General features: G+C 35.4%; 1 protein-coding gene across 10 annotated transcripts; it reads right to left on the reverse strand.

Annotated features, from left to right (window-relative positions):
* Positions 1 to 1,877: 1,877 nt before the first annotated feature.
* On the reverse strand, positions 1,878 to 23,590 carry LOC103710510 (single myb histone 6-like). 10 transcript variants are annotated; one of them, XM_089925289.1, is made up of 9 exons: positions 23,339 to 23,549; positions 22,454 to 22,576; positions 21,525 to 21,709; positions 21,115 to 21,335; positions 9,385 to 9,469; positions 8,263 to 8,346; positions 7,713 to 7,838; positions 7,271 to 7,618; positions 1,878 to 2,296 (listed from the first exon to the last, which is right to left on the reverse strand). In XM_089925289.1, the coding sequence occupies exons 3-9, from the start codon at positions 21,672 to 21,674 to the stop codon at positions 2,282 to 2,284; spliced, it is 1,029 nt and encodes a 342-aa protein (XP_089781415.1). In that variant the 5' UTR covers positions 21,675 to 21,709; positions 22,454 to 22,576; positions 23,339 to 23,549; the 3' UTR covers positions 1,878 to 2,281. The 10 variants fall into 10 exon arrangements, with proteins under 10 accessions (XP_089781415.1, XP_089781414.1, XP_089781416.1 ...); XM_089925288.1 differs by having other exon boundaries at positions 21,525 to 21,723; positions 23,339 to 23,353; XM_089925290.1 differs by lacking the exon at positions 22,454 to 22,576 and having other exon boundaries at positions 23,339 to 23,576.
* Positions 23,591 to 26,521: the final 2,931 nt, after the last annotated feature.

A 26,521-nucleotide genomic window follows, 5' to 3' on the forward strand; every position in this document is an offset into this window, starting at 1 on the left:
GACTGTTAACACCCTACCGTTCTTAAGAACGGGCAGTACTACACGCTACCAGCCAGTCTAAGCTGCACGCCACCCGGCTCAAAGCCACGCCCCCTCATGATGAGGGCTGACAGTGCCTCCGCCACCTGGGCCACTCCACCGAGACTATAAATAGCTTAGTCATGTAACTTCTAAGGAACTTTTGGGTTGGGTCAAATCTACCCCACTCTAACTTAATCGTCGGAGGGCCCTCACCGGGAACACCGGTGAGGTTTTGTGCAGGTCCGCGGCCATCGCACAGGTGGTGGCTCCCGTCTTTTCCTTCCAACCACCGGCAGCTCCTTCGACTCTACTAGCATGGTCACCCTCGGGCCAAATTTGAACCACAATACTAGGTATCACTATTTTTGTTCCGTGTACAAGGACATGACAACAGAAAAATAAAATTATTCCACCAGCAGAAAAATGATCGAGAAACTCTTTTTTGCCGAATTTCCAACCACCATTTGACTGAAAAATCTTGATTTTTTTAAAATCAAGTTATTTATTTACCATTCGTGAAACATAACAAAGTATCTAAAGAAATCTGACTTCCTTTTAAAGGATAGAAGTCATCGATGAAGATAATATAGATCAGAAACCTTGAACTGATAAAGCAGGGGCTGGCTCCCATAGATCATAACGCACCTTGTATGGTATTGAGTGCATGAGAAACCTTTTGGGTGGCCGGTAGGTGCCCCATAGCATTTTCCAAGAAAAAAAAAGGTTCTCTAATGTAAGCTGCCTCATCATAGGATAACATTTTTCCTCCTAATATAAGACAAAACGTAAAAATGAATAGAATAATACCTATTTAAATTTATTTTTATATCTAAATCTATCTAAATACATATACAAATTTTAGCATCCGACAAAGATATGTATCCAACCTTTACTATTCGACCAATATCTGTATCAATATTTGCATCCATAAGAAAAATAAAATGGATATAAATGTCTATGCACAACCATCTGTTTTATTTTTGAATATCTAATTCTATTAACAATCTTATTTAATCTAATAACACTTTTAAAAAAAGTGACAATATTAGCATGTCTTTAATTTAATTATTTTTCATACAGTAATATATTCAATTTAGGGATTCAAAGTTTTAATTAGCCAATTTTATATTCATATCGCCATCCTTATTGTCAACATCTGATTTGTATCCACATTTATTTAAAAAATAAAATGAATATAAATTTTAACATTCAATTGATATCCATATCCATATTTACCAAACAACAATACATGAAAATATAAATATGGTCATATCCCTTCTCTTTAACCTTGCCTGAAAATAATTGCAGCCAATAATGCTATAATAAAAAATATTATCGATGCAACAATTCCATCAACAATCACCAATGAATATATTCAGGTCCAAATAAGCACTTCTTAAAAAAAACAATTGATAGGATGGATGATAACAAACTACATAAGTACATATTCATCCGGAAAGATTAGAAAACAAAATGTCACGACTGGCTGAGGAAGCACAATATTTAGGACACCTCCAGCATTCAACCAAGAAAATGCAGTGAATCACCTGAACAGGACCTCCAGAAAATGCAGGGGAAACAGACCTCAAGAAAACAAAATTTCACCAAGACAATAATGCTTCTGGCATTGCCTCAAGGTATTTGATATTGCCTGCGGCTTTAGCCCGAGAGATTTTTTCTAAGAAGAGCTTCACAAAAATATGATCAGAAGCCATGACCTCACTGACCAGAAAAATTCCACACCACATGACAGGAAGAGCAACCACTTCACTTCTAGGTCTACATGATTTTGTAACCAAAAACATAACCTTATCACCATATCATCTTTCAAAAAGCAAAGAGTTAGCCTGTAAAGATGGAATAAAATTCAATCCTCTTTATTAAGTCGCTTCTACAGCAAAACCAAAGAAAGAGCACATACAACAGAACACAACTCAAGTCCAAATGATGTCATGCACCAAGTAACTGAAATAAGTTCTCAGTTGATGGAAACCCAGCTCTCCACTCTGACACTTCTGACAGCACATTAATGTCTTACAAAATGATAAGGTCAAGGAGCTGATGATGACTGGGAAACCTCCAGCCAGGGATCATGAGCCAAGAAAGGTTTCCCAGGGTCATTATTTACAGGAGACCTGCATTATCCAAGCTATACAGACCTTGTCCATATACATATTTGACAAAACAAAGAGGCAGCACGTCTGGCAATGTTGTATGGAGAAAATGAGGAAATACAGCAGAATAACCCAGTTGTTCCCTATCAAACTCGAACCATCTGCAAAAATTCGCAAAGATAAAAAATTTTAGTTTTAAAAATTATAAATTCCAAATTGTCTGTTTGAAATTGTTCTAATGTACGAGGGAAAAGTCACTTATGCAGCATACCGCAATTTAGATATGAAAGTAGTAATATGCAAACTCTTGCAAAAGACTGACTTGACACTTTAATGGTCCATAGGTGGTAGTGTAGCCAACTTTGAATCTTTAGAGAATTCATTAGATGATTATTGTATGCAGGTTCATGTTTTCTCCCACTTCAGATGAAACTGCACTTAATTATGTCCTTCAAAGAGGAATGCCTCCTTTAATCTATTCTATTAAACTAAGATGCTGTCAAATGAAAGAATGGGTGCAGTCATACAACCATACAAGCAATATGTAAAAGAATAGATGCTCTACATAATATCAAGTATGAGGCATTATAATAATGTACATAAAATGCCAGATTCAAAATTTAAGGGGAACAGAAAACTAATTCTTTCTCCTTGGCCATGTGAAGGTTACTGAACCTTAGTTGGGTCAATATAATTGATGAAAATGAGTATCTGTCTTACAATTTCCCTTGCCCTCTTGAATTCTGGTCATTGACGAGAATGTCAACATTGGTGTTCGCCTTTAGTATATTAAGGGTACTATACCACTATGCACATGATCTATGAGCCTTTGAACTTCCTCAAACAGGAAAGATCTGAGTGATGATGATAATGGCAACATATGGTGTCCTCAAAGCATCTTACAAGAAATTGAGTTATCCTGAACCATCTGATGAAGATGCATTAACTTTGTGACTTCTGCTCAACCTTGCGGAGGATACTAAATCAAGACCTCATGGAAAGCAAACCCCTGGATTGCCCACCCCACTTCTAAATGTAGGGTACAAGGTCATGACGGATCAATTGGACTTCCATTCACCTATATGTAGGATAACCTTTGCCATATTTGTGGTAGGATGAGCAACTTTATGGATCCAGTAAGTCCCCTATCGTTCCTCCTCTCCATTTCCTTATTCTGCTGCTAGTTCTGCTATTTGCTGGTCCAGCAAAAACCGGGGGGGGGGGGGGGGGGCATCTTCTTCTTGCAGCTAGTGTTGCTACGTGCCTGTCCATCAGAAAGAGGGGACAGTCCATTAGTTGTTCCCCATCCTAGTTTCAACTGAGCCATGTGTCACCACTTCATGTGGAGAGAGAGTTCAACAATCCACCTAGCACCCACCTCTAGGTCCAAGAAAATGTCTATACATGTGCAAGGGGTGTCAGATTGCACCAGAATCTGGTTCAAATTACCCATGAGAAAGATGATAGGAGTAGATGGGAAATATTTTAATCCTCTCAACGACAGAGCCCACATAACCTTATCCATCTCCTTTTCAATTCAAAAGGTTGTAAAGTTCCCTTTTTTTCCTTGTTTTTTATTCCAAGAGTAACCAGCCAAATGAAAAACTAGTTCCTCTTGAATTGAAGTTATCAAACAAGTCATACAATATCACTATATAATAGCATGTAACAAAAACTAGAGGATATTCAAAATGAAAGCCCACTTATTGCTGGACTTATAGAATCTCGTTGGCTCTAAGATAACCAGGTGGGAGAAAATGGACAAGTAAAGGTCAAAGCGTTTTCTGCTTAATGATAAGCACCAAAGCATTTCATTGCCATAAACTAAAAACAAATTTGCACTTTGGCATCTCCTATAAAAATCAAATTTAAGCTTCAAACAACAACATCAAAAGAGGTTGGACCACATTGTGGATATCACAAAACCTGAATCTATATTTGTCTTAAAACGTGATATCCAATAAGAAGCATCCCAACTTTCTAAAGTCCCCTGCATAGGAAAGATTAACTTAAGAGGTAAAGCATTCCATCATTATACTACCTCACTCGGCATTTTTTTTTTTCATGAGAATGTTCTCGTTACCCTCTAAATCTTAGAATTGCAAATCTCACCTAGAAATCATAGTGGGAATGAGATTATAGAAGGAACTATAGATTTGCACTACTCGCAATTCAAACTTGCACAAAAAATAGTAACGGGAAAGTGAAGTGAAAAATGGATTCAACATTCTAACCAGTACTCTTATTCAATGACCCAAAATATCTAACATGTAAAATCACTTCTTAAAAGAGCTGTGGTCACAATCCCAACCTTCTAATACGAGTCTTCCCACCCTTAGCCTTATGCACATTGCATATTTTTGATAGGCATACGAACCGTCAATTCCCTCACATTTCCCCCAAACAATCCAGTGTCAAATCACATTATAGCGAGGTTTTGATCTCACCAGCAAACCCTCCCAAATGGGAAAACATGATTTAGCAGAAGAAATGTTTCTAACCCATTCCAAACATCCTCTTCAACAAAAAATATTTCTTCAAAATATTTTAATTCCTAAACACCAGTACCATTAAGAGATAAGTTTCCTGGTGGAGAATTTCCAACCTCATTTAACATGTTTGTAAGAAACAAAAAGGCTAGCAACTCCTTTTCTTTATTTCAGTAGGAAAGCAAAGATTTTACACCATATGCGAACTTGATTGTTGTAGATGAAAATCTGACATAATAGTGGTTAGTCATGTATCCATCTATATGTCTAAGCGATTTCACATATCAAAGAAAACAACAAAGGCATGAGATAATTTCATTCATCATCATTTCCATTTAAAGTTTCACAACTTGGCAATTACGGTACAACCGTGTCTACAAAGAATTCTTCCGTATGAACATAACTGAATGATTCCACATCCCACACAAAAGTGATCAAGCATTTGACCTAATAATCAATCCGAAAAACTTAAATCCTATAATTGCACTAGTTTTAATTAACATTTGCAACAACACACCTAGTGAAACCTTAAAAATCAACATCAAATTCTTAAATTACTTAATGCATGAAAAAGTTGTAACAAAGTGACCGGATCAAGCCTTTAAAAGTGACATTAGATACTCAAAGTACTTCCAAGTATCAAATATATAAGACAACGATGTCATTGCTGACTAAAGCAAAACAACTAAAGAACACCAAACCAACCCAATAAGGTGGTTTAGCACGTACTGAACTGACACCGACTCTAGATAGTTCAGCCCTGCAGGTTGGTGGCCTATAAACTCTCTCCCTCACCCCGTGAAGATTTCTCTCGAAGATGGAAGATCCTCCGATCGTGCCCTAGCTCTGTCGCTCTCTCTTTCAATGCCAACCACCGTTGACGAGATAGGTCCCCCTCTCTCCCATGTCATGGAGCTAGTGGTCGAAGGGCTCTAGGCATCGAACAAGGTGAACGCCTCTCGCATCGATGCCACCTGCTTAGTTCCTCCATCAGATCATCCCACATCTCTCTCTTCTTCTCCCTCTCTCTCCTCTCCGATAGCGATCGTCGACATCCTTCGATCCCACTTCTCTCTCTCCCTCCCTCCCTCTCTTCCTCCTTCTACCCTCCTCTCCATGGGCCCCTCTCTCTCCCCTTCTCCCTCTCCTCCCTCTCCCTAACTCCCTCTCCCTAGTTTGGTACGTGTTGGATTGGCACAATACGACCTGTACTGTACTGAATCGATTGCCGGCCAATATGACCCCTAGTACCAGTTCGATAAACCTTGGAAACAACAAATCGAGACTCTTACAAACCTCCCCACCCACTACCCAATCACCCTTTCCTTCCTAAAACAAAGAAGAAGAAAAAGAAAAAAAAAAGGAATAAAAAGGAAATGGGGGGAAAAAAGAGAGAAGATGCAACATTCTACGAGGCAGCTTAGATGGCTGCTGAACCTTCCCTAGTGCTTGACTTTATGCAAGTGCCTAGGATACCCGAATCTGCTTAACCAAGATCCTACATGACTCTTTAAGCTGACTCTCACAACCTATTCTAGGTCAGCAGATGGAAAATCCATAGCTACATCTAATGGCAGCAATAGATATTGCAAATTTGCAATCAAAGTGCAATCATAATTAGGGCCCTCATCATGGGGATGATGAAGAAGTGAGGAAGAAGAAAAGAGAAAGGTAAAAAGGAAAAGGAGAGAAAGAGACAGTGAATGAGAACTATTTTAGAATATCTAAGAATTCTTTACAACTGTTCTTAAAACTCTCCTCAAACCTAAAAGACTAAAACAAAATGGCAAAATAGTACCCAAGAACCCCTGAAGATGCATTATCAAACTAGACCTACTAGAATATATGAACTTCTAACTATTAGATTCTCCAAAAGTGACCATTAAAACACATGGAAGACCTCAAATATCAAGGTAATTAAATGGCCGGCAGAGGATCATGTTGCCTCAAACCCTTAAAAGAAGAAAAGGCATTGGTGGAATGTTTGATTGAGTTGAGGGGGAAGTGAAACAAGATAAAGTTTGAAATCCAACCAAATAATTAACCCCGAACCCCAATATGTTTTTTTTGTAATGTATAAGAAATATCACATCTTTCTAAAACTGCTTTACAGCTAAAGAAATACATGAGAAATCAATATATCCTCGGGAAAGTTCAACCACATAAAACCTGACACAAATGAGTGACTTAATTGGACAACAGTCATTTATCAATACACATCCAAAAAAAGATATTCAAGATTAAAAGTGAGAAATCCCGAATACTTTAACAACAGAAAAGTAGGTAATTTTACAAAGTACAAGATAAATTGACAGAAACAAGAGGCACTTGCTTGATATGTCTGAAGTCTGAAAAATACGGCACACGTTGTAGACTAACATCTCCACCAACAAAACAAAACAAAACAGAGTCCCTTGATTGCTATTTGAACCATACAAGGCATAAAATAGGAAGACAGGATTGCAATTTTGTGAATAAGGGCTCAAATATGGGCTATGCATACCATAAAAGAAGGCATGTGCATTGAAATAAAGACCCAAATAAGGGTCAATCAACTAAAGCATCAAAATACTGACTACAAATCACATGTGTGTGTGTGTGCGCATGTGTTGAGGAGACATATACACACAAGTGACACAACATTACCAGTTTAGCTGCATTCCGTTTTTTAAGTGTCAATATAGCCGCCTCAGCAAATGCCTTTGCTGCTTCTGCTTCAGCTTCTGCAGCCTCTGCCTCTCTCGCCGCTTCTTCGGCTTCTTTAATGGCCGCCTCTGCCTCTGAAACTGCCTTAGCAGCAACAGCTGCAGCCTCCTCTGCAGTCATGCTTCTCATCTGTGCTAGTTCAGAATCAACTTGAGCTTTTGTAAGAACTTTTATATCATCCCTTTCTGGTTTGAGAGGCTCCAATTTCATTTCCTCAAGGAGAAACACCTTGGAGTTTCTTCTTTCTGAAAAAACTGAACTTGGTGCTATCCTATACTTGCGTTTCACCTGCAGTGGCAATATCAAGATTCCTGAAGATTTCTTTTTAGATAAGTGAGCTATTAGTACAACTATGATTTTCTCCACCTAATTCTTTAATTACCATTATTAAAAACTCATTGGGAACTCCCTTGTTCCACCCAACACTCCATCCATTCACCCTAACAAAATTCAGTAGACATGCTCCAGCTTCATCAACCTCTCTAATCAGTCTTCCAAAGATTTCAAACTAACCAATGCAGCATAAGGAAAATTAATGAGAAAAACATGCAATATAGCATAATCTTTTTTCTTAAATATAACTGGATTTTAGGTCAGAGATGGTGACCCTATTTGCTTTATTAAAGGGTAGACCATGAGAATGCTTCAGTCAACAGCTTGTTAATTTGCCAAGGACCAGTCTGAAACAACTATATAATACTAAATCTAAACAATCATAAATGAGTATCTAGACCAATTTTTACCTAAGATTAGACAGTTCGAAATGAGCCATAGCAAGTCAATGCCAAAGCACCAGATACTTTCCATTATTATAGAGGAAAATGAACAAATCCAATGCACTGGTATCAATGCCCAATACTGTTGCGATGCATCTTACAATATTTGCCATGATCTAATATAACTTTTGCATTTTGCATGAGAAGGTAAATTACCTTAATCAATTTCCCACTTGCAGTCAATGCCTTCAGTTTTGCAGACAACAACCGTTTGAAATCCAGGGGAAGCCAGTATTGTTCCTGCATGCATCATACTGATTGATAAAACTATCGGCCATCTTCAACACGAAAAGGAAAAGAAAAATCCCAGTGGCAACACCTTCATTTAGCAAAGGATTCCCATAATCTGACATGAAATGCATGATCGCCTGCTCTGAAATATGAATAATAGTGTTCTTATTATTATGACTAAATCATGGTATGCTGTACCGGCCCAAACCGGACGGTACAGAGCATACCATACTGTGTCGGTATGCCAAAAAAATTTCGTACCGTACCATACCGACATTGTACTAGTATAGCATCAGTATAGGGTCCGGTACGAAGACGGCTAACCTTGGACTAAATATCTTACAAGAAGCCTTTATTTCATCTATGCAAGGTCATGCTCGAACTTACACACTTGCACATGTTCCATGAAGTGAACATGCTAAAAGTTAAGCACATATTTTGCTCAGCCCTGTCCTTTTCTCTCTTTCTTACCGAAATATAAAGGAGGAACTATTTGTTCTCCATGAAAAGGAGAAGTGCAATGTTGATATTCTCTAAGATAAGATGCCCACATTCATTTATTTTAGTCGAATAGAAAAGAAGCTAGAAATTCAAATTAAATATGTGGATGTGCATGCCAACTGAATCTAACCTCCGTTCAAATATTATATCTAGTAGTTACAAAATTGAAAAGCTGAAGGAAATGGTTTCCAAAGAAAATTTTCCTAGAGCAGACAAAATGGGAGACTAAAGTGTATAAAAACAAAAAATCAAGCCATTGTGTAAGGCAGTGTGGCATACCTATACAGTGATCATATGCCCAAGGCATATAGCTATTGTAAATATTCGAAAAATATTTGCTTATATTTCCTTAAGATCAAACAAATCAAATAAGTTTCTGAATCCAGCTTCTAATGTCAATAAAGTCAGAGAAACAAATAACTAAAACTAAATGTTTCGTTGCCACTCATCCAGGGAATTGCAATTAAATAAGATAAAACTTTCACAGTAACTTTCGTCCAAGTAAAATAAACAAAAAAAAAAATCAGCCAAAGGTTGGAAAAACACCTCTATATACATGGCAATAGCTGTCTTGTTGGACCCAGTAGGCTCCTTTAAAGTAGTAATCGCTTCCATTATAAGATTGTCCAGCCTACATACATAAGAAAGAAATCAAATAAAACAGCTAGAAATTATTAGGGATAACTGATAGGTCCAAAGTGGCATAGGAACCAAGTCACAAGAAAACTCAACATTGGATGAAAAGTTTAGGTACAAAAACATTTAAAAAATTGGCTAAGCTAAAAGAAAGAGATAATTACAAGAAGTATTATATCAAATAATCTGACTCATAATATCGACGATGATGGCATGGTACCACAGTTGTTAGAGTGTGGAACAAAGAAATTTGTTGAGAAAGATACCATGGAAGTTTGACACAAGTGTATAGTGCAGAAAACTTGTGCCTCTCTATCTTGCTGCCAATGCCGCCCTAATTACAACATACAGCTATTTGCAGCTCTTTCTCATTCCCTTTTCTTATTACAAGGCAATAAATAATCGTATAAATAGTATTGTGAAAAAAGACCAATATCCTACTAATGTACTATGCAACAAATGTGTGTGCAGTAAATAAAACCACCACTAGTGACATCTCTTATCCATCAATCTTGATCCCCTTTTTTTGCCTTCAACAATGTTTTAGCGACTGCTGTAAGCAAAAGAAGGGGCCATTTAGCATCTAGGCACTAGACAGATGCCCAAAGATCATGGAAGCCCAACAAAAAGATAATTTAAGAAATATAATAAACATAAGGAGAAATATTTAAAAAATAGTTTAAAAACCAAAAAATTAAACATGGCATATTATTAGATGTACTAAATCGATGGGAAACACCAACTTGGAAATATTCACTATTAATTAAGACATCAATCTCATCCTCCTCCATAGTCAAAAATAATGCAAACATTAAGAAGCAAACCATGTAAACCTAATCAAAATTATATATCCATCCAAAATGATGTCACATTTCTTACAAGTTTTTGTGAGCTGCATATCAGACATCAGGTTATAGAGCAAACCCCATATAGTAAATCTAGTTTGAAGATCAACATCAACTTAGTTTAAGCCAAAGAATTGCCAAAAATTCTACTTTGAAATTGGTTTCTTTTACATTATTTGCGGCATTAAGCAGATAGTATTGATAAACTACTTGAAATACGTCTCAGCTTTCTAAATAAATCAAAATAATAAAATTTCAATACATACATCTGCATCTTTCCCAAATAGTCTAAAGACTCCATTCCTAAAAAAAGGAGTTATCAAAATGGAAAGAAACCTATTCAACAAGTCAAAAAAACGTATTTGTGCTATCTGTTATTCATTATGATTTAAGAGTAGTATTTGTTAAAATAAGAAACAAGATAATTATGATGACAAACGAAATCGAAAAATCTGAAGCTTCCAATTCAGAGGCCATTTTCATAGCAAAGTTATTGCAAGGCATTGCAAGATTACTACATATTTCTACTATAAATCAATTTACCATATCAAGTACAGTGCACTCCAGAAAGTCACATGATGGAAGAACATCCAATTTAAGGTATTTAAGTTTGAACTTGATCTCCTTATTAATAACATATCCAATATATAAAGAAAAAGAATTACAAGAGCAGAGAAATTTCTTCCAAGCATTCAAAAAATTAGCCACGATTGTCCGCCAAATGGGTTGCACCAAAAGTTCTAATATCATAAGAAATATGGTAAAAGAGGGGCAATGTTGTTGGTCCTTGTTAAGTAGCTATACTTTCTACCTCAATGACTCCTCAGCAAATCTAATAATATTTGAATCCCCAATTTATGAAAAGAAGCCCCAATGCTTCTCCAATTTTAGTAATCTATCTCCACAGTGAAGTCAATTCTCAATAACGCGTACAATGGCATCAGGGCAGTTACCTATCGGTCCTTCAACAAGTATCATATTGCATGGCAGATAAACAAACAAAAATGAAGAAAAAGAAGAAGGACTTCATCTATCAGAGTTGCTTTCAGAGAGTTAAAAAGAGTAGGAGTTCCATTGGAGTTCCTCTCAAAGAATTAAAACCAGGAGATATTTGAAGTAGTAGTAGTAATAGAAGAAGAAGAAGATGATGATGATGATGATGATGATGACAACGACGACCACGATGATAGTTCAAACTAGGAAAATATTTATCACTTACTATGAATTCAAGCATCAAAAACTCCTTCATTTGGTGTTTGCAAAGAGACAATGAGAAATCATTATTTAGCACAAGCATTGTGCAAGAAAGCTCACACTCCTTATGCTGGAGTGTAGAGAACTAGGACACTGCTAATGTAATTTATATTCAAAGAATAGGTACATGGTGGTGGTGAAGAAGAAGAAGAAAAAGAAGAAGATGATGATGATGGTGGTGGTGGTAATGATGATAGTTCAAACTAGGAAAAACATTTATCACTTACTATGAATTCAAACATCAAATTAAACTCTTTCATTGGATGTCTCAAAAGAGACTATGAAAAGTCATTGTTTAGCACCACATGTATTATGCAAGAAGGCTCACATTCCTTATGCTGGAGTATACAGAACTAGGACACTGCTAATGTAATTTATCAGATAATAATGATGATGATGATGAGAAGAAGAAGAAGAAGAAGCCACTCAGATAGTCCAACTAGGAAAACATTTATCACTTACTATCAATTCAAGCATCAAATTAAACTCTTTCATTAGATGTCTCCAAAGAGACAATGACATAAGCATTACGTACGAAGGCTCACATTCTTTATGCTGGAGTGTAAAGAACTAGGTTGCTAACATAATTTATCAGAAAACTGCCTCTGACATCAATAGTTGTATATGCAATTGATAAAAACTGACAAACAACTTGACCCTTAGGCGCCGTTCGGTTCAGGAATAAAGTTATCCAGGAAAGTGAAAAAGGAAAAACAACTTGGAGAGAAAATGGAGGAATAACTCTATTTGACCAACTTTCCAGAACTTAATGCAGCTTTGGAGATTCCATGAGTATAAATTGTGTTTTTTTTTTTTTGAGGGAACTCAAAACTGCCCGTCCAAGTCCCTTTTCAGGGATAAAGTTTTAGTGTTTGGAAGAGTAAAGTAGAATAAACAGAAAAAGATAGCTTTGTTCCGGTTTATTCATCTTTATCGTGCAACCAAATGGGGCGTTAGCAATGAAAGGACTGTCAAAAATTTTATTAATGTTTGTGAAAAATATCTTAATTTATGTTTATGTTGATGCATTAATAGGAATTAACAGAAGTTTCAGTAAAATATATAGCATCGCTGATTCCTCAACCATCAAGCCTCATTGCAACTATCCAATGTCAACCACATAGATCCTTGTCAATGGATCATTCCTAATTCTCATCTTTCATGATAAGGGTCATCTCTGGCATTACCACAAACCCTTACATATCCTTTCTCACATCTTTTATCCATTTTAGCTTAGTCTTAGACTCCTCATTGTTGACCATCAACATAGATTGAAGCATCTCTCATACGAGACCGTTTCTAAATCTTTGTTGCTGATGCCTATACCATCTCAATGAGTTCTTTGTTCCTTTGTCTTTAACTGGTGTGACTTATTCCTCGAGCTATCCTTCTTGTCGTACCACATATCAATCATGCCATTCTCAACTCCATTACATTTCATCTAATTTGCTTAGACCCTCTTCATTGCCCAATATAAAATGTCATTTTATCAAATTTCCCGCACATCATGAAAGCAAGTTTCAGACCCAAAATACCCCAAAAGCACAATGTCAAGTTACCCACCCAGCTTTCATTCTATTAGTCAAGTTTTCATCTCTCTCCTTTTTTCTGTATCATAGATATAAAAGTAACAAAATTGTTCAGAACAGAATTCTCTCGTTGACCTACAAGGATCACCTCAACAGTTGACGGTGAGGAGACCACTTCAAGCAACTTTATGGAAATAAGATCCAAGACAGGCTATGCTTAATTGTATTTTAGAAGATTAGACAGGGGTGCAATATTTAATGCTTCCTAGGGCATATTTTCCATGTACAAATTTCTATTTCCATGTTCCAAGTGTCAAAACAACAAGCTCGATTTAGCCAGACAGATTTCAGCACTTGGAGCTCTATTTATTCGCAGGTTGAGTTCAATGGCTATGCAAAAATATCCTGTCAAATTAGATTCACCTATAGAATTTGAGAAATCTGTACCTCACCAACTGAAAGTTTTACACCCTAAAAGCCAGAGAACTAGATGCCGCCATCTTGATGGACCTCTGTTCAATTTCCCTAAAACAATAATTTAGTGTGACAAAACTAATCTCTTTGACCTATAGAGTAATTTGACCCCAAACATAAGGGCCAAAGCTCATTTTGCATATAACAAGGGCTATAATAACTTTATTTGGGGCTTATCCAGAGGTTTCACAAAAGCAAGAATTGGTACTTTTAATTTCTTCGGACAAGACCATTTTTCTGCCTTTCCTAGTTGATTTTTTAAAAAAAACCTGAAGAATGAAGTGGAGGAAGAAATTCATTTATGCTGCTTGCTTGGTAATGGAAACAAATGATGTCACTTAAAGCATCTAAAAGCAATGTACCAAAAAAAAAACCTAAAATCTAAAAGTTCACCCTTGCGAACCACGACTGCGAAGTGGAAGTCAAAAGAAATATATGATCTTCTTTATACCTCTAATCAAGAGGATGTATAGCTAGTCAAATTGGTCAATCTTGTTCCATAAGAAAGTTGCAAAATCATCAATATACACATTGCAAAATGTTGCCTGCCTCTCCAATCACATAATTTTGGGCCCTCAGCTTCAACTGAGACCTCATTTCCATTTTCATTTCCATATCCATTGCAACTACAGTCCATATGCTTCAAATTATACAATTAGTTTTTATGACCTTGTCCAGCAAAATGAGAAAAAGCCTCTTCGCAGGATAAAAGGATAATTAGCAAAAAAATAGAAAATTGCATGCAAAGAACTAAGGGTGCTGTGCTCTTTTATACAAGAAAGAGGTGTATACATGAATAGATGTCAAGAGCTTAAAAAAGAGAATCAAAGAAAATGAAGAGGACAGGTGAGGAATGGAAGTCAAGATGGGTGGTTTAGATTTCTATACTAAATCATGTGCATATAATATCTATTCTCATTGTATTCGCAGTATACAATAACTAAAATTCATCTTAAATGATGCTTAAAAAATGATAAGCACGGTTAAGTATTATCTAGTTGAGGTCTTGACCAATAAGTAGACATACAGATGCTGCAAACCATGACCTTGCGCACATGCCTGTTTACATGTACACAGACATGCACATTCTTACAATGGGTTTAAAATCAGGAAATATCAAAATCAAAATATTAAACAAAAGAGTAATTGTCTTCCTTTTGATATATCATCCAATAGTCCAACATATTGATTGTTATAAATTGGCCAAGGGATTTCAATATTTTGGTTCTCTTGGTAATTGTTCAAAACTTCAAATATTCCACTTGACCAAGATAACTTAATGTCAGTACAACTCCAAATTGGTCAGCCACTACAATCATTATGATATTGGATTATAAAATATTTGATGATATGGTCTATCACTACTTCACCTTAATCAACATCTGTACTCTATTTGAAAAAGATAGTTTTTTTTTTAAATTCATAAAAAATCTAGGAAAATCCTGCCTTACACTAGCACCATTCATGACTGCTATCTATAGTCCACCTGCCACAAAAAGGAAAGAAAGAAAAAAAAGAAACGCACTTATTCAACTCATCTCCGTGAATCTGATCAAGTCTAATCAAGAAATCTTTCTAGTAAATATGTTTTCTCCACTTGTTTGAGTTATAAATCAGTTGCACTCAAGATCTCTTTCATATATCTTAACCAATTAGGCAACCAACTGATTTCTTTCCTGAAGAACCAGACTCTAAATGATTATCTCATGCACCTCTTCTTCAATGAGATTTTTTTCTCTCTTAATACACTTTCTTGAAAATTTTAACATCTTCCTTCCCTGACAAAACTAGGCTTCATTTTTTTGCATTGTAATCAAACTCCATCCCTCCATTTTGTATCCTTTTTCTCTTGCTTTCTCCGTCCTCATTATCTCACTCTCTTAGAAGAGAAGAAAAGTTAACCAAATCAAAAGTAGAAGTTTATTTAAAGATTCAGATAAATAAGAAATAAATAAATGATAACAAAAATATTAACAAATGGCATCCTAGGAAGCATGGATACAGATTCACGATACGAATACGTCGATATAGCAAATCTTGCAAAAAATAGGATAAAACATGTCCAGGATATGGTATTCTTTAAATGTGTGCTTTAAAAACCTAATAAATATCAACAACAGAAAACTCAATAAATAAGAACATGATAAGAATGCGTCCAGCAAACATTTAAAAGTTCATAGATGCACAAATGCAGCAATATAATATTCCGTTCTACCGGAAACACATAGACAGCAGCCAGCAAGCCAGAAACATAATTTAAAAAAGTTAGAAAAAATAATAAGAAAATATGCAGCAAAATGCAAAACTTAGCAAGAGCAAGGGCTGAAAAATTAAACAATCTAGCAACAAAATAAACAAATATAGAGAAAAGAACTAAGAAATCAGCAAGCCAGATATATGATACAAATTCTGTTGTTCAAAACTTAAATGCAGAACACAAAAAAAAAATGCATACTACATTTTCTCTCTTCTCTTTCAATCAGCAAGCCGTCCACTCCCTCTCTTCCCTCTTTTCTCTCAATTGGGATTTAGGGTAGAACATAGGGCATGAGAGAGATTAGGTGTCATCCCATATTTAGTTGAAGTTATTAGACCTGGATGCAAATCCGGGTTCAAAACCCGCTTGATCCAAGCCTAGTGGCCCACCGCTAAGTTTAAAAGTATCGTAGAAGTATCCCGGGAATATCTAAGAAATGTCCAGACATATCCTAGAAGTATCTGAGCCCTAATATAAATATAAAACAATCAGATACTTATTTTCCAGATTCGACATTTAGATACTACCACAACACCTGTTTTGAAGTATCGGTACTTCTTAGATAGCATCACAACCATCCATCAAATTTTCTTCCCACATTTTATTTTTTTAGTGTGTTTTTATTTTCAATGTTAACTTTTTTCAGTTTTCTATTTTATTTTTACATTTGTATTTATGTTCTGTCTAATATTGGATTTTTTGTTTTATTTTCAGTTTATTTTATATTTTCTAATTCTGCCTACTCTCTCTTTTCTACCTCACAAGTCAGCCAATCACTAGCTGCTAGATGAATCCAAGGCTTGTTTCCATTTATTTATTTACATGTCTCGTGACTTGATTTTCTTTCCTTCCCTTCATAACAATCTCATGCAACGAACCTCACATCTCTCTTTCCTTGTATACATGAGTAGTACATCTTTCCCCTTTCATACTTAACCATGCACAGTGATTTAAGTGCTCCCCTATGTGCTGACATGGCAATGCATGATTTGAAGTGATTATGTGAATACTTCCAATCACTCTTTGCTGCATCAACATGTGAGGGAATACATAAAAGATCTTACGCATGCGAGGGAGCACATAAAAGATACTATGCATGGACCTCCAAATAATGATTTTCAAGCAGTCCATCCTGCCTTTAGGCCTTGCCACAGTTTGTTTTTTTTTTAAAATAACTTATTGTGCTTAAAATCTGGTCTCTTCCCAAGATCATGAGATTGATCTCCTCTACTGCTCTTTCTGATAACTGTGCCCCCATCATCTTTATCTCTAGTGAAACTCAAAAATGTGAGCTAATGTAACTCCTTAGTTGGCACAATTCTCTCTTACGCACGCATTGGCTCCCTCATTTTCTTTTGTGATTATAAAAACCTTGGCATTATATTCCCTCCCTCTTATAACTCTCTTTAGTTCATGCCCTAAGTTTCCACACCACTCCCATCTCCCTACATCACATTGCCTTCTTTGCCCATATGGTATTTCTAGTTTGCTGATTAATTGGCCCTTGAATAAAATTGATGGGAATCTCGTAACGGAAGAACAACAAAGTGCGTGTAAGGTGCACATAGCATATCTAAAAAAATGCAACAACTGATATTTGCTTTTAATTTTAATTTTATCTCCAAGATTCACTTTAATTCAGTGTATTTTGAATCAGTAATACTTCAACAACTTTACATCCAATAGTGTAAAATCAGGCACTTCAAGTGTTATAAGTTATTTATTTATATTATTTGTATTTCTTTATTCTACTTGCATTCAATATGATAAGCTCATGATTACCTATTGAACATAATGCCTCTAATGTACTAGGCAGAAAGTCTATCATTTCTCTAATCATCCATCTTGAGAAGTATTTAACTTTATGACGCTTCCAAACATATAAATGTACACAGAACAGTGCAGTGGGAACATGCCTGTCTTAAGGAACCACCAAAGGAGTATAAAATGACATATTTCTTCAAAGTTTCTTATACTTAATGCATTAATTATAATTTCCTAAAGCTTATAATCAGAATATTATTATACTAAACTAATTAAAATCGTTAACTTTAATTTCATAAAGCGCTTTTTAAATATAATATATTTTATTTAATCCATGTGTATGTTTTTTTCCTTTTTGCCATAGCATGCATTGCATGTGCATGTAATTTTAGGGATAAAAATGGATGAAATCAGCTATTAACAATATGGACAAAATTGCAGATATAAATCAGAAAGTTAAACTTTGAGGAAAGGATATTACTCCATTTTGTGTTTTATTAACTCAAAGTATACAGGCCTCCCCGACTTTCTTTTACTATTTCTAAAGAAAATAAATGATCGTACAAAAAACAACAAAAAATGATTGCATCCACTATCAAATCCAAGGTTTTGATATCATGGGATGTCCATGGAGTGGGATGCCCCCGCATCGCAGCACTGGATACGATGGACATCCCATCCTATCCTAATCCAATTTTCGACTCATCTTGTCCCGATGCTAGGGAGATTGCCCTATCCCAACACTAGAGATGGTCGAAGCTCTGCCATCCCACTGATATTTAAAACTTTGATCACATGACTGTTTTACTAGATCCTATAGTTCTATTCGATTACACTGGTTAAACGTCTAACTGTTAATAATGCAATTCGCTAAATTAAAGATGTCAACCGATGAAGAAACATCCCATTGAAAATATGTCAATGCTGTCACTTATTACCCTTTTGTAGTTCATGAGAATTATATGAGATTAGAGAGGGCAGAAAACTGATTTGTATATTTTTTAAATATGTCAGAATTTGTGTATTCATATTCCTAACTATTTTTATCTGACAGAGACAGCTATGATTACAAATATTAGTTAGATGATAAAATTCATGTACATATCCAGATAGATTCAAGTAAGGAATCGGATTAGGATAGATGTTAGTAACAAGCTTTTCAAAACCTTGAGAACTTGGCTATCTTGGTGGGTAGCTGATACCAAGATGGACCATGTCTTTAGTATATCTCGGGTGAGATGGAAACTTGGGCAAAAAGGGAAAAGGGTCAAGATATTTGGGGTCTCAACCAATATCTTAGGAATCGAAATACTAAAATCTGGGTAGATACGATAAATCCAAGATTAAGATTAACTACTATTTTAAGATATTAATTTGAATATTGAACATATATAAATTAAGTTAAAATGGTAAAAGACTGAGTAGGAAATCCTAGCCAACATTTTGATATTATAGGGGTCTACATGGTCTCAAATCCCAGAAGGACATCTCGTGGGATGTCAAGATGGGGTACCATCCCAACTATCAGGATAGGACCATTCTGCCATCGTCCAAGCATCTTGACCTGCGTGTCTTGAGATATCCCCCATCCTTGGTGTCGAGATGGGCAGAACAGCGGTGCATTCCATTCCACAAAAACTGGGACAGCCCCATCCCATAAGACTTGAAACCTTAGTGGCCTACATACCAAACTATATCAAATTATATCGGGCAAGATATTATGGGTTGAAATATTGATTATATCATAACGATGAGTGCCTAATATTGATGAACAAATAACTTTTTTTATTAAATTCGGCTATTAAAGAGTATAAAAGCCAAAAAAAATAGCCTCAATATTTTTCAAACCATATTTTTTCTATATGTTAGCAGGTACTTGCCTTAATAAAGATGAAGGAATGAAAGAGAAAAGAAAACATAAAAGATTTAAAGTAATAAAAATTTGAAAGGACACCTTAGAGTAGCTTAAAAAAATTTTATCATGTCTTAACGTGAGGCACATGCACAATAGAAACACATGACAAGATGTGAAAAGAGCAGCATTTATTTTCTGCTGTGATTAAAAGAGAGAGGAAGGGTGTTGTATCCTTGTGTGTCACCTATGACGCATAATTGGGAAAACAATTGGAAGTTTGAAACGGAAGGGAGAGGGAAAATGGTGGCAAAACCATGCTAGTCTCCAGCAAGAATCATTTGCGGCCAATTGAAAACATAATGGAAGCAATATAAGCGGTGATTTTTCCATATGATCATACCAAGTAAGGCTTTCTTATTTGAGAAGAATTCTTCAACTTCCTAAGCATGTAAAATGCTGCACTGAGAGAAAGGCATCTATCAGAATGGGTTATAACCGATCATTGTTCCGAATTTGAGAAACATTACTTCCTAATGAAATAGGCAATATTTTACGTGTTGCTGGCAGCCATGCCAAATTTGTAAGGGGAGGGATGATGTTGGATTTATGACCATACTATAAGGGAGATTCTGAGCTTTTTGGCCACCCCGTCTCTGTCCAAGTTATATCGTCCGATGTTTTTTAAATAGTTCCAATTTAGCATTTAATTTTTCTCATCTCATCGATATATATGTAGACTAAAATTTACTTAAAATGCAAGATCTAAATATGGCATGTCACTGCCCATGCATGTCCTGGGAATTGTAATATATTGTTTATTCCTTGTGCTCGTAGCTTACCATATGCTCTTTTAAGACAGGAAAGACCATATGCATGTTCTGTTATCCCTTCTAATCCCTTCATCAATGCCTAATAAGACAACATCCTATATCCCTATATATCCTAGCATGCTTGCATGGATCCATATTTCCTATCCAGAATAACTGTCACTTTTCTTAAATCTTTATTCCATCACACTCTCATAGCTTCTGGCTCATAAGTTCATACCGACAAATATTCCCAATCAATAGCTGACATTTCCAAATCTTAAGGCTCCTACAATATCCCCACTCAAAGCTCTTCATCTCCAAATTATTAACAAGTGCAAGCACCCTCATGAAAAGGGATCTCCTATGCCGATACACACCCAATAAGGTGTAATTGTGACATGCAATTCACATAAGATGAAGGTTGTTATTTTCCATCTGACTAAAAACAGATCCTATTGACTATGTTACTACATGAATACAATCCAACTTTGTAAGGTATACTCTGCTTATTTCTCTACTTTAGAGTGAGGTGAATCTATTAAAAGATGCGAGTGGTATAGAGGTAAGGAGAATAGTGGGACCGTGGAGATTTGTGCTTGGTGCCCTCAAATTTATATTAGCACACTGACGGAATCGCACACAACATGGACAAATCTCTCAAAGTAGTTTATAGTCTGTTGTATAACAGTAGAGATATATGCCCTTTAAAGACAAAGCAAATACAATTACCTCAAATTACAGGGTTAGAGTCCAAATTACAACTAAGATAGCAAAAGGCCGGCATAACTGCCTGATGCAAATCTGCATGTCTATAACTTCAAACCAGGAATTAATGATGCAATTATACACTAACCTTGAGATAGATCTTTTTGGACCAGAAAACCTTAAACTCTCACTAGACATTGCAAGATGCTTGGTGTCAACAATTTCATTATCAATATCCTCAACTTCCGTATTGAGAACCTTTGGGTTATCATCATTCTTAGAAATCTGTCGGCTCTTTTTCAAGGCTATCCGTGCCTTCTCTCGAGATCCCCATCCATTTGCAGTCACACTCATATTCCGCCATTTGTCCTGTAAACCAACCCAATGCATTTTTAGATTGATATTCAGCATCAAGCATTAGGATCACATTAAATTATTGAGAAAGCTATCATGTACCAATACTACCACTTTCAATATTCTTTTTGTTTAAAGTCTGACAAGTTAAATTATTTTACAATAACTGAATTTGATCGATAATCAATTTAATAAAAGACTCACCTTGAGATCAACATTGGACCGCAAACGTAAGATGCCACTAAATTCTGGATCTTTCAATATTGTTCGCCATTTGCCAGCCCCATGTTTAACAACTCCAGCCCTGAGAGCAGCCTCTTCCTCTGCTGTCCATTTCTGCTTGGGAGCCCCCATAGAGAAAAGCCACAAAACCCTTCCAGAGGAATCTACTGATTCAAGTCCTCTAACATGTACTCCCACATCAATACACAGACAGATGAACAAATCACAAATTGTAAGTCTATAAAGAAAGCAACACCAATTTTATGCCCAATGACCAAATGGGTCATGCTCCGGGGAAAAATATCATGTTCAGAATCAAATTTAAATTAACAAAAAATAGTCAAATACAAAACAGAATCATCCAAACTCCAGTCACCTCCACAGTCGTCCAATATATTGCAATATGCTCAATGACCAAAATGGGTCACACTAGTGGTAAAAATCAAATCTCAAGTTCAGATTCAAGTTTAAATTAACGAAAAATAGTCTAATGCAAAACATAATCAACCAAACTCCAATCACTCAACACCTCCACAGTCATCCGATATCTCAATACACTCAATGACCAAAATGGGTCACACTAGAGGGAAAAATCAAATCTCACGGTCAGATTCAAATTTAAATTAATGAAAAAAAGTCAAATGCAAAACATAATCAGCCAAACTCCAGTCATCTCCAAAGTCATCCAATATATCACAATAATACTTGACTAGCACGAACAAAAGACTGGAATTCCGACAACAAAGAACTCTAAAATTTTCACTTCGGAAAGGGCTGAAGATCATGGTCTCCACATGAACGGAAAAAGGACATATAAAATATTAAAAAACTTAACGATATCCTCTAGCGGAGTTGGGGGAAAATAGCAACGAAACATATAAATTTTAGGTTCTAGCCATTGCATAACTTACACTTCCAGTAACACAGCTCAGAAAATTCAACAGTGATTCCAAAACTTGTATTTTCATCCCTTCTTTATCATGAAGATACATCTTTCGATACCAAGATATAAGAAGTTCACAAATGCCTTTCAGCTGAGAAACAAATCAACATAAAATATGAATCCCAAATGATACAAGTAGACAGAAAAGCACATAGCTCTGGGACACATAGAACTAATATCAACTTCTCAAACAGCACAACAAGAAAGTTTGTAGGAGACCAACAAGACCAACAAAAATTGCAAACCTTATTAACGAACTGACTTCAAAAATTAATTTTCATCAAAAAATACTGGTCAACTTATAGAAAACAGTTCAGAAGTCAAAATCCTATGTAAATAGAACCAAGGGAATCAGCAATTCAAGGAAACATAGAAACTGAGACCTGAAGCAAAGCTCAAAGTCACCATTGTTAAATAACTCGAGAACAAGTTAGATGCGAAAACCTAATTCCATGAAAAAAGTGGCCGAACTTCTACAAATTCTAACGCACCCAACCTAATTTCGCATTAAACTACTCAAACCAGCCAACAAATCGCACAGACCAACCACAAGAAAGGCCCGAATTTAAAAAGATATCAAGGAAGGATCCAGATTCGTATCCATAAACCCTAATCACCGCCAAAACAAACAAAACAATATAAAATTTCAGAGAACCGAACAACGATACGATTTGGGTGCAAAAAAAATCGCCATTTTTTTCCTAAAACAAAGAAACTCGTCATAAAAGGTCAAAAATTCATAAAAACAAACAAGAAAAAAACGAAGAACCAAAAGGAATTAAGAGAGAATAACGGTTTAAAGAGAAAAATAGTAACGAGGGAAGATATAAACGGAGAGAAAGAAAGGTACAACCTTGGATGGTCGTGATGGCGATAGGGCGAGCTCTGTAACGGGATTTCGCCGCGTGGGGGGGGGGGGGGGGGGGGGGTGGGTTGCCAAGGGGGAGAGTTCTCTCTGGCCGGAGTTTTACGTCATCGCGGCTGCCTTCACGAAGACGCCATTTCCGACCGGAGGCCGCAGGGCTTATAAACTTGGAAGGAAAAATAGTTGGCGATTGTGCTGCGCCGGATGTAAGAGCCTGGGAGATGGAAATTTAAAGGAAACAATGAGAAAAATGCTTCTTTTGAACCAAAAAAAGCGCCCAACTGTCACGTGGCAGGAGGGGAGACGGTGCTCTTCCCACGACTCCAACGTGTACTGTATGGTCCCCATCAAGTGCAGTGAATATCCCATAGATGTCTATCTGGATTTCTTGTAATAAAACTAGGGACAAAAATGGGTTTCCAAAATGCATATTTCTCTAAAAAAGATAATTCGATTTTTTGTGAAAAATCAATAATTAGGTGAATTTTTTATGCTAATTGTTGGATATCCATACCATGTCGAGCATATGTATTGACTTTTTGGGAAAAAAAAAAAAACTCTAGTTTTGTTAAGTTCTAAGATTTGCTCTCTAGCCAAGGTCAAAATTACATGGCTTCGATTGCATTATACTCATTCCCTAATCGCTGATCCAAACCCAAAGTGTCATAATTAGCAAAATTGAAATCTAGGTCTGGACCCAATTTTGCCAAATTTTGGACAATTTTTCATAGTTAATCTCTTGTATGTTATATTGGCATTTCTAGTTATTGTTCATTGCTAACTTAATAGCCCTTGAAATGTAGTTAGATTTAACAAAAGTTTAATTTTTTTAGTGTAACAACTCATAATTACAGGATAATATTTATTATAACATAATTATCATTATTATATAATATTATAAATATATATTACAATAAGAAATTAATTATGATACATAATAATTAAATAAGTGTATTATTATGATGATAAGAATAATAATAGCTATATTTTTAAATGTATATTATAACATTAGAATTTTAATAACTATAGTAATGTATTTTTCTATTATAGTACAATAATCATCATATTATTCTTATAACTATAATAGAAAAGGTAATATTATTTATAAGTTATTATTAGATTATTATAACAGCAATTGCTATAGGAATTATATCACAATAAAATAATTTGATATTATAATAGTTACATGTGTTATTATGTTAAAATTTATTATTTATTATATTTTATTAAAATAATTAATATTTAATGTTGAAATTTTATAACATCAAATTTTAATTGTTTGAGAATGGTGAGGGGACTCCTTGGTGGCTACTTGCATTTGCAATAAATCTTGTAGTTGAAACTACGTGTAATTTTACTTGTAGTTATAAACATAAAGTTCGAATCATTTTTTGCTATTTAATGCAGTCTACAATTCAATCATAGCATTTGTAACTACAACCTATATAATTATAGGCAAACAAATAGCAATGTATTTTGAATCACATGCCGTATAAGAAGAAGAAGGCAAGGTTTTAATGATGGTGTTATTTCATTATAACAGACCTGTTGAAACCATTAATTGTCCATTATAATGGTTATAATGGTGGTTATTTACTCAAAAAATATATTGTTTTGATTTTTATTGAATAAAACAACCAATATATCATAAAATAATGGGCTATAATAGGAAAATATTGGCATTAAATTTTGATTTCATTATTCATTGATTGAAAGATTAAATCCGAACAATACAATATTTTTAGGTGAAAAAGTATGCAAAAAATTTGTTTTGAAAATAAATAGATTTCATTGAGAGAAAAGTATAAGTAAAATGGCAACCATTATTTATGTTATAATGAATTGTGACACTGCATTGTTTAACATTATAAAGGCCATTACCTTTTCTCTTGTTATTATTGATATATAATGAAAAAAGGGATCATTGAAATTGGCCTTTTTAATATTGAGGAAGAAAAAGAATAAGAAAGTATCCAAAGTAGCTACCTTGCAATGTGAAAAGCTTGTATTCTTTTTGAAGGATGAATTCGAGGGAGGATGAATAGAGACCGAAAGATGGATGAAAGAGAGGATGGATAGGTCTTCTATTCATCTTTCCATGCTTTGGAGAAACATGAAAAGATAGATAGAAATGATTTTCTTTTTTGTTTAGTATAAAAGAAATTATTCCGTATGTGCATGCACCACGTGGTCGCGCACGCAGTATATCACAGCCGCTCATTCCTGTGGGCAGATTGAAACTGGCCTTTTTAATATTAAGGAAGAAAAAGAAGAAGAAAGTATCCAAAGTAGCTACCTTGCTATGTGAGAAGTTTATATTCTCTCTGATGGATGGATGCAAAAGAGGATGGATAGAGATGGAAGGATGGATGAAGGAAAGGATGGATAGGTCTTCCATTCATCTTTCCATGCTTTGGAGAAACGTGAAAAGATGGATAGAATGATTTCCTTCATTATTTGGTATAGAAGAAATTATTCCGTACATGCATGAATCGCATGGCTGTGCATGCAGTGTATATAGCCACTCATTTCTGTGGGACCCATTCATCAAGTGCTCATCTCGATGCATTGCTATAGAAACAAATGATTGTGATATACCGCATGCATGGCAACGTGATGTACGCAGTGCAGGAAATAATTTTTCTTGTTATAGAAGGAACAAAATGGAGGTTGGATGATATTTATATGCTATTTTTACTAAAGTATTATTTCATAAAAAAATAATATTATTAATAAAAGGTTACATTTTGCCAGAACATTAGTGAGGGTCTCTTGTCTTAGTAAAAGAATGAAAAGTTCTAGGGTTTTATCAAAAATTAGTGAGAGCTAATTTTGTCAGTGTAGAAACTCACCCCTTGCATGCTCCATCCATCCTTCCTTGCATCCTCCTAATTTAAGAAGATGCAAATTGGTGGGTTAGGATGGATAGGTAATTTCTTCTTTTTTATCGAATATTCATCATTCCTAAGATTTTTTGGGATCAAATGGTGGATGGAGGCCATCCATCTTTCCAACCCTACCTATCCTTCCTCTCATGACCCCAACCAAAGATAGAGTTAAAGTTTATGAAATGAGTATCAACTAGAACAAGATAAAGGGAATCAGTTTGGTTTGGAATGGAAATTTAGTAATCCAAATCCAATTCAAATTTGAAATGGATCATGTTTTTGA

This window comes from Phoenix dactylifera, chromosome 9 (genome assembly GCF_051530095.1).
Source record: "Phoenix dactylifera cultivar Ajwa chromosome 9, Ajwa_hap1_PhDact_Kaust_v1.1, whole genome shotgun sequence".
Taxonomy (NCBI): Eukaryota; Viridiplantae; Streptophyta; class Magnoliopsida; order Arecales; family Arecaceae; genus Phoenix; species Phoenix dactylifera.

Coding starts and splice junctions, on each gene's coding strand:
- LOC103710510 (XM_089925290.1), bottom strand. CDS start 21,674: ATGGGGGCTCCCAAGCAGAAATGGACAGCAGAGGAAGAGGCTGCTCTC. Junction 8,347..9,384: donor CTATTGCCATGTATATAGAG/GTGTTTTTCCAA, acceptor TGATGCATGCAG/GAACAATACTGGCTTCCCCT. Junction 7,839..8,262: donor CAAGTGGGAAATTGATTAAG/GTAATTTACCTT, acceptor TGCATTGGTTAG/TTTGAAATCTTTGGAAGACT.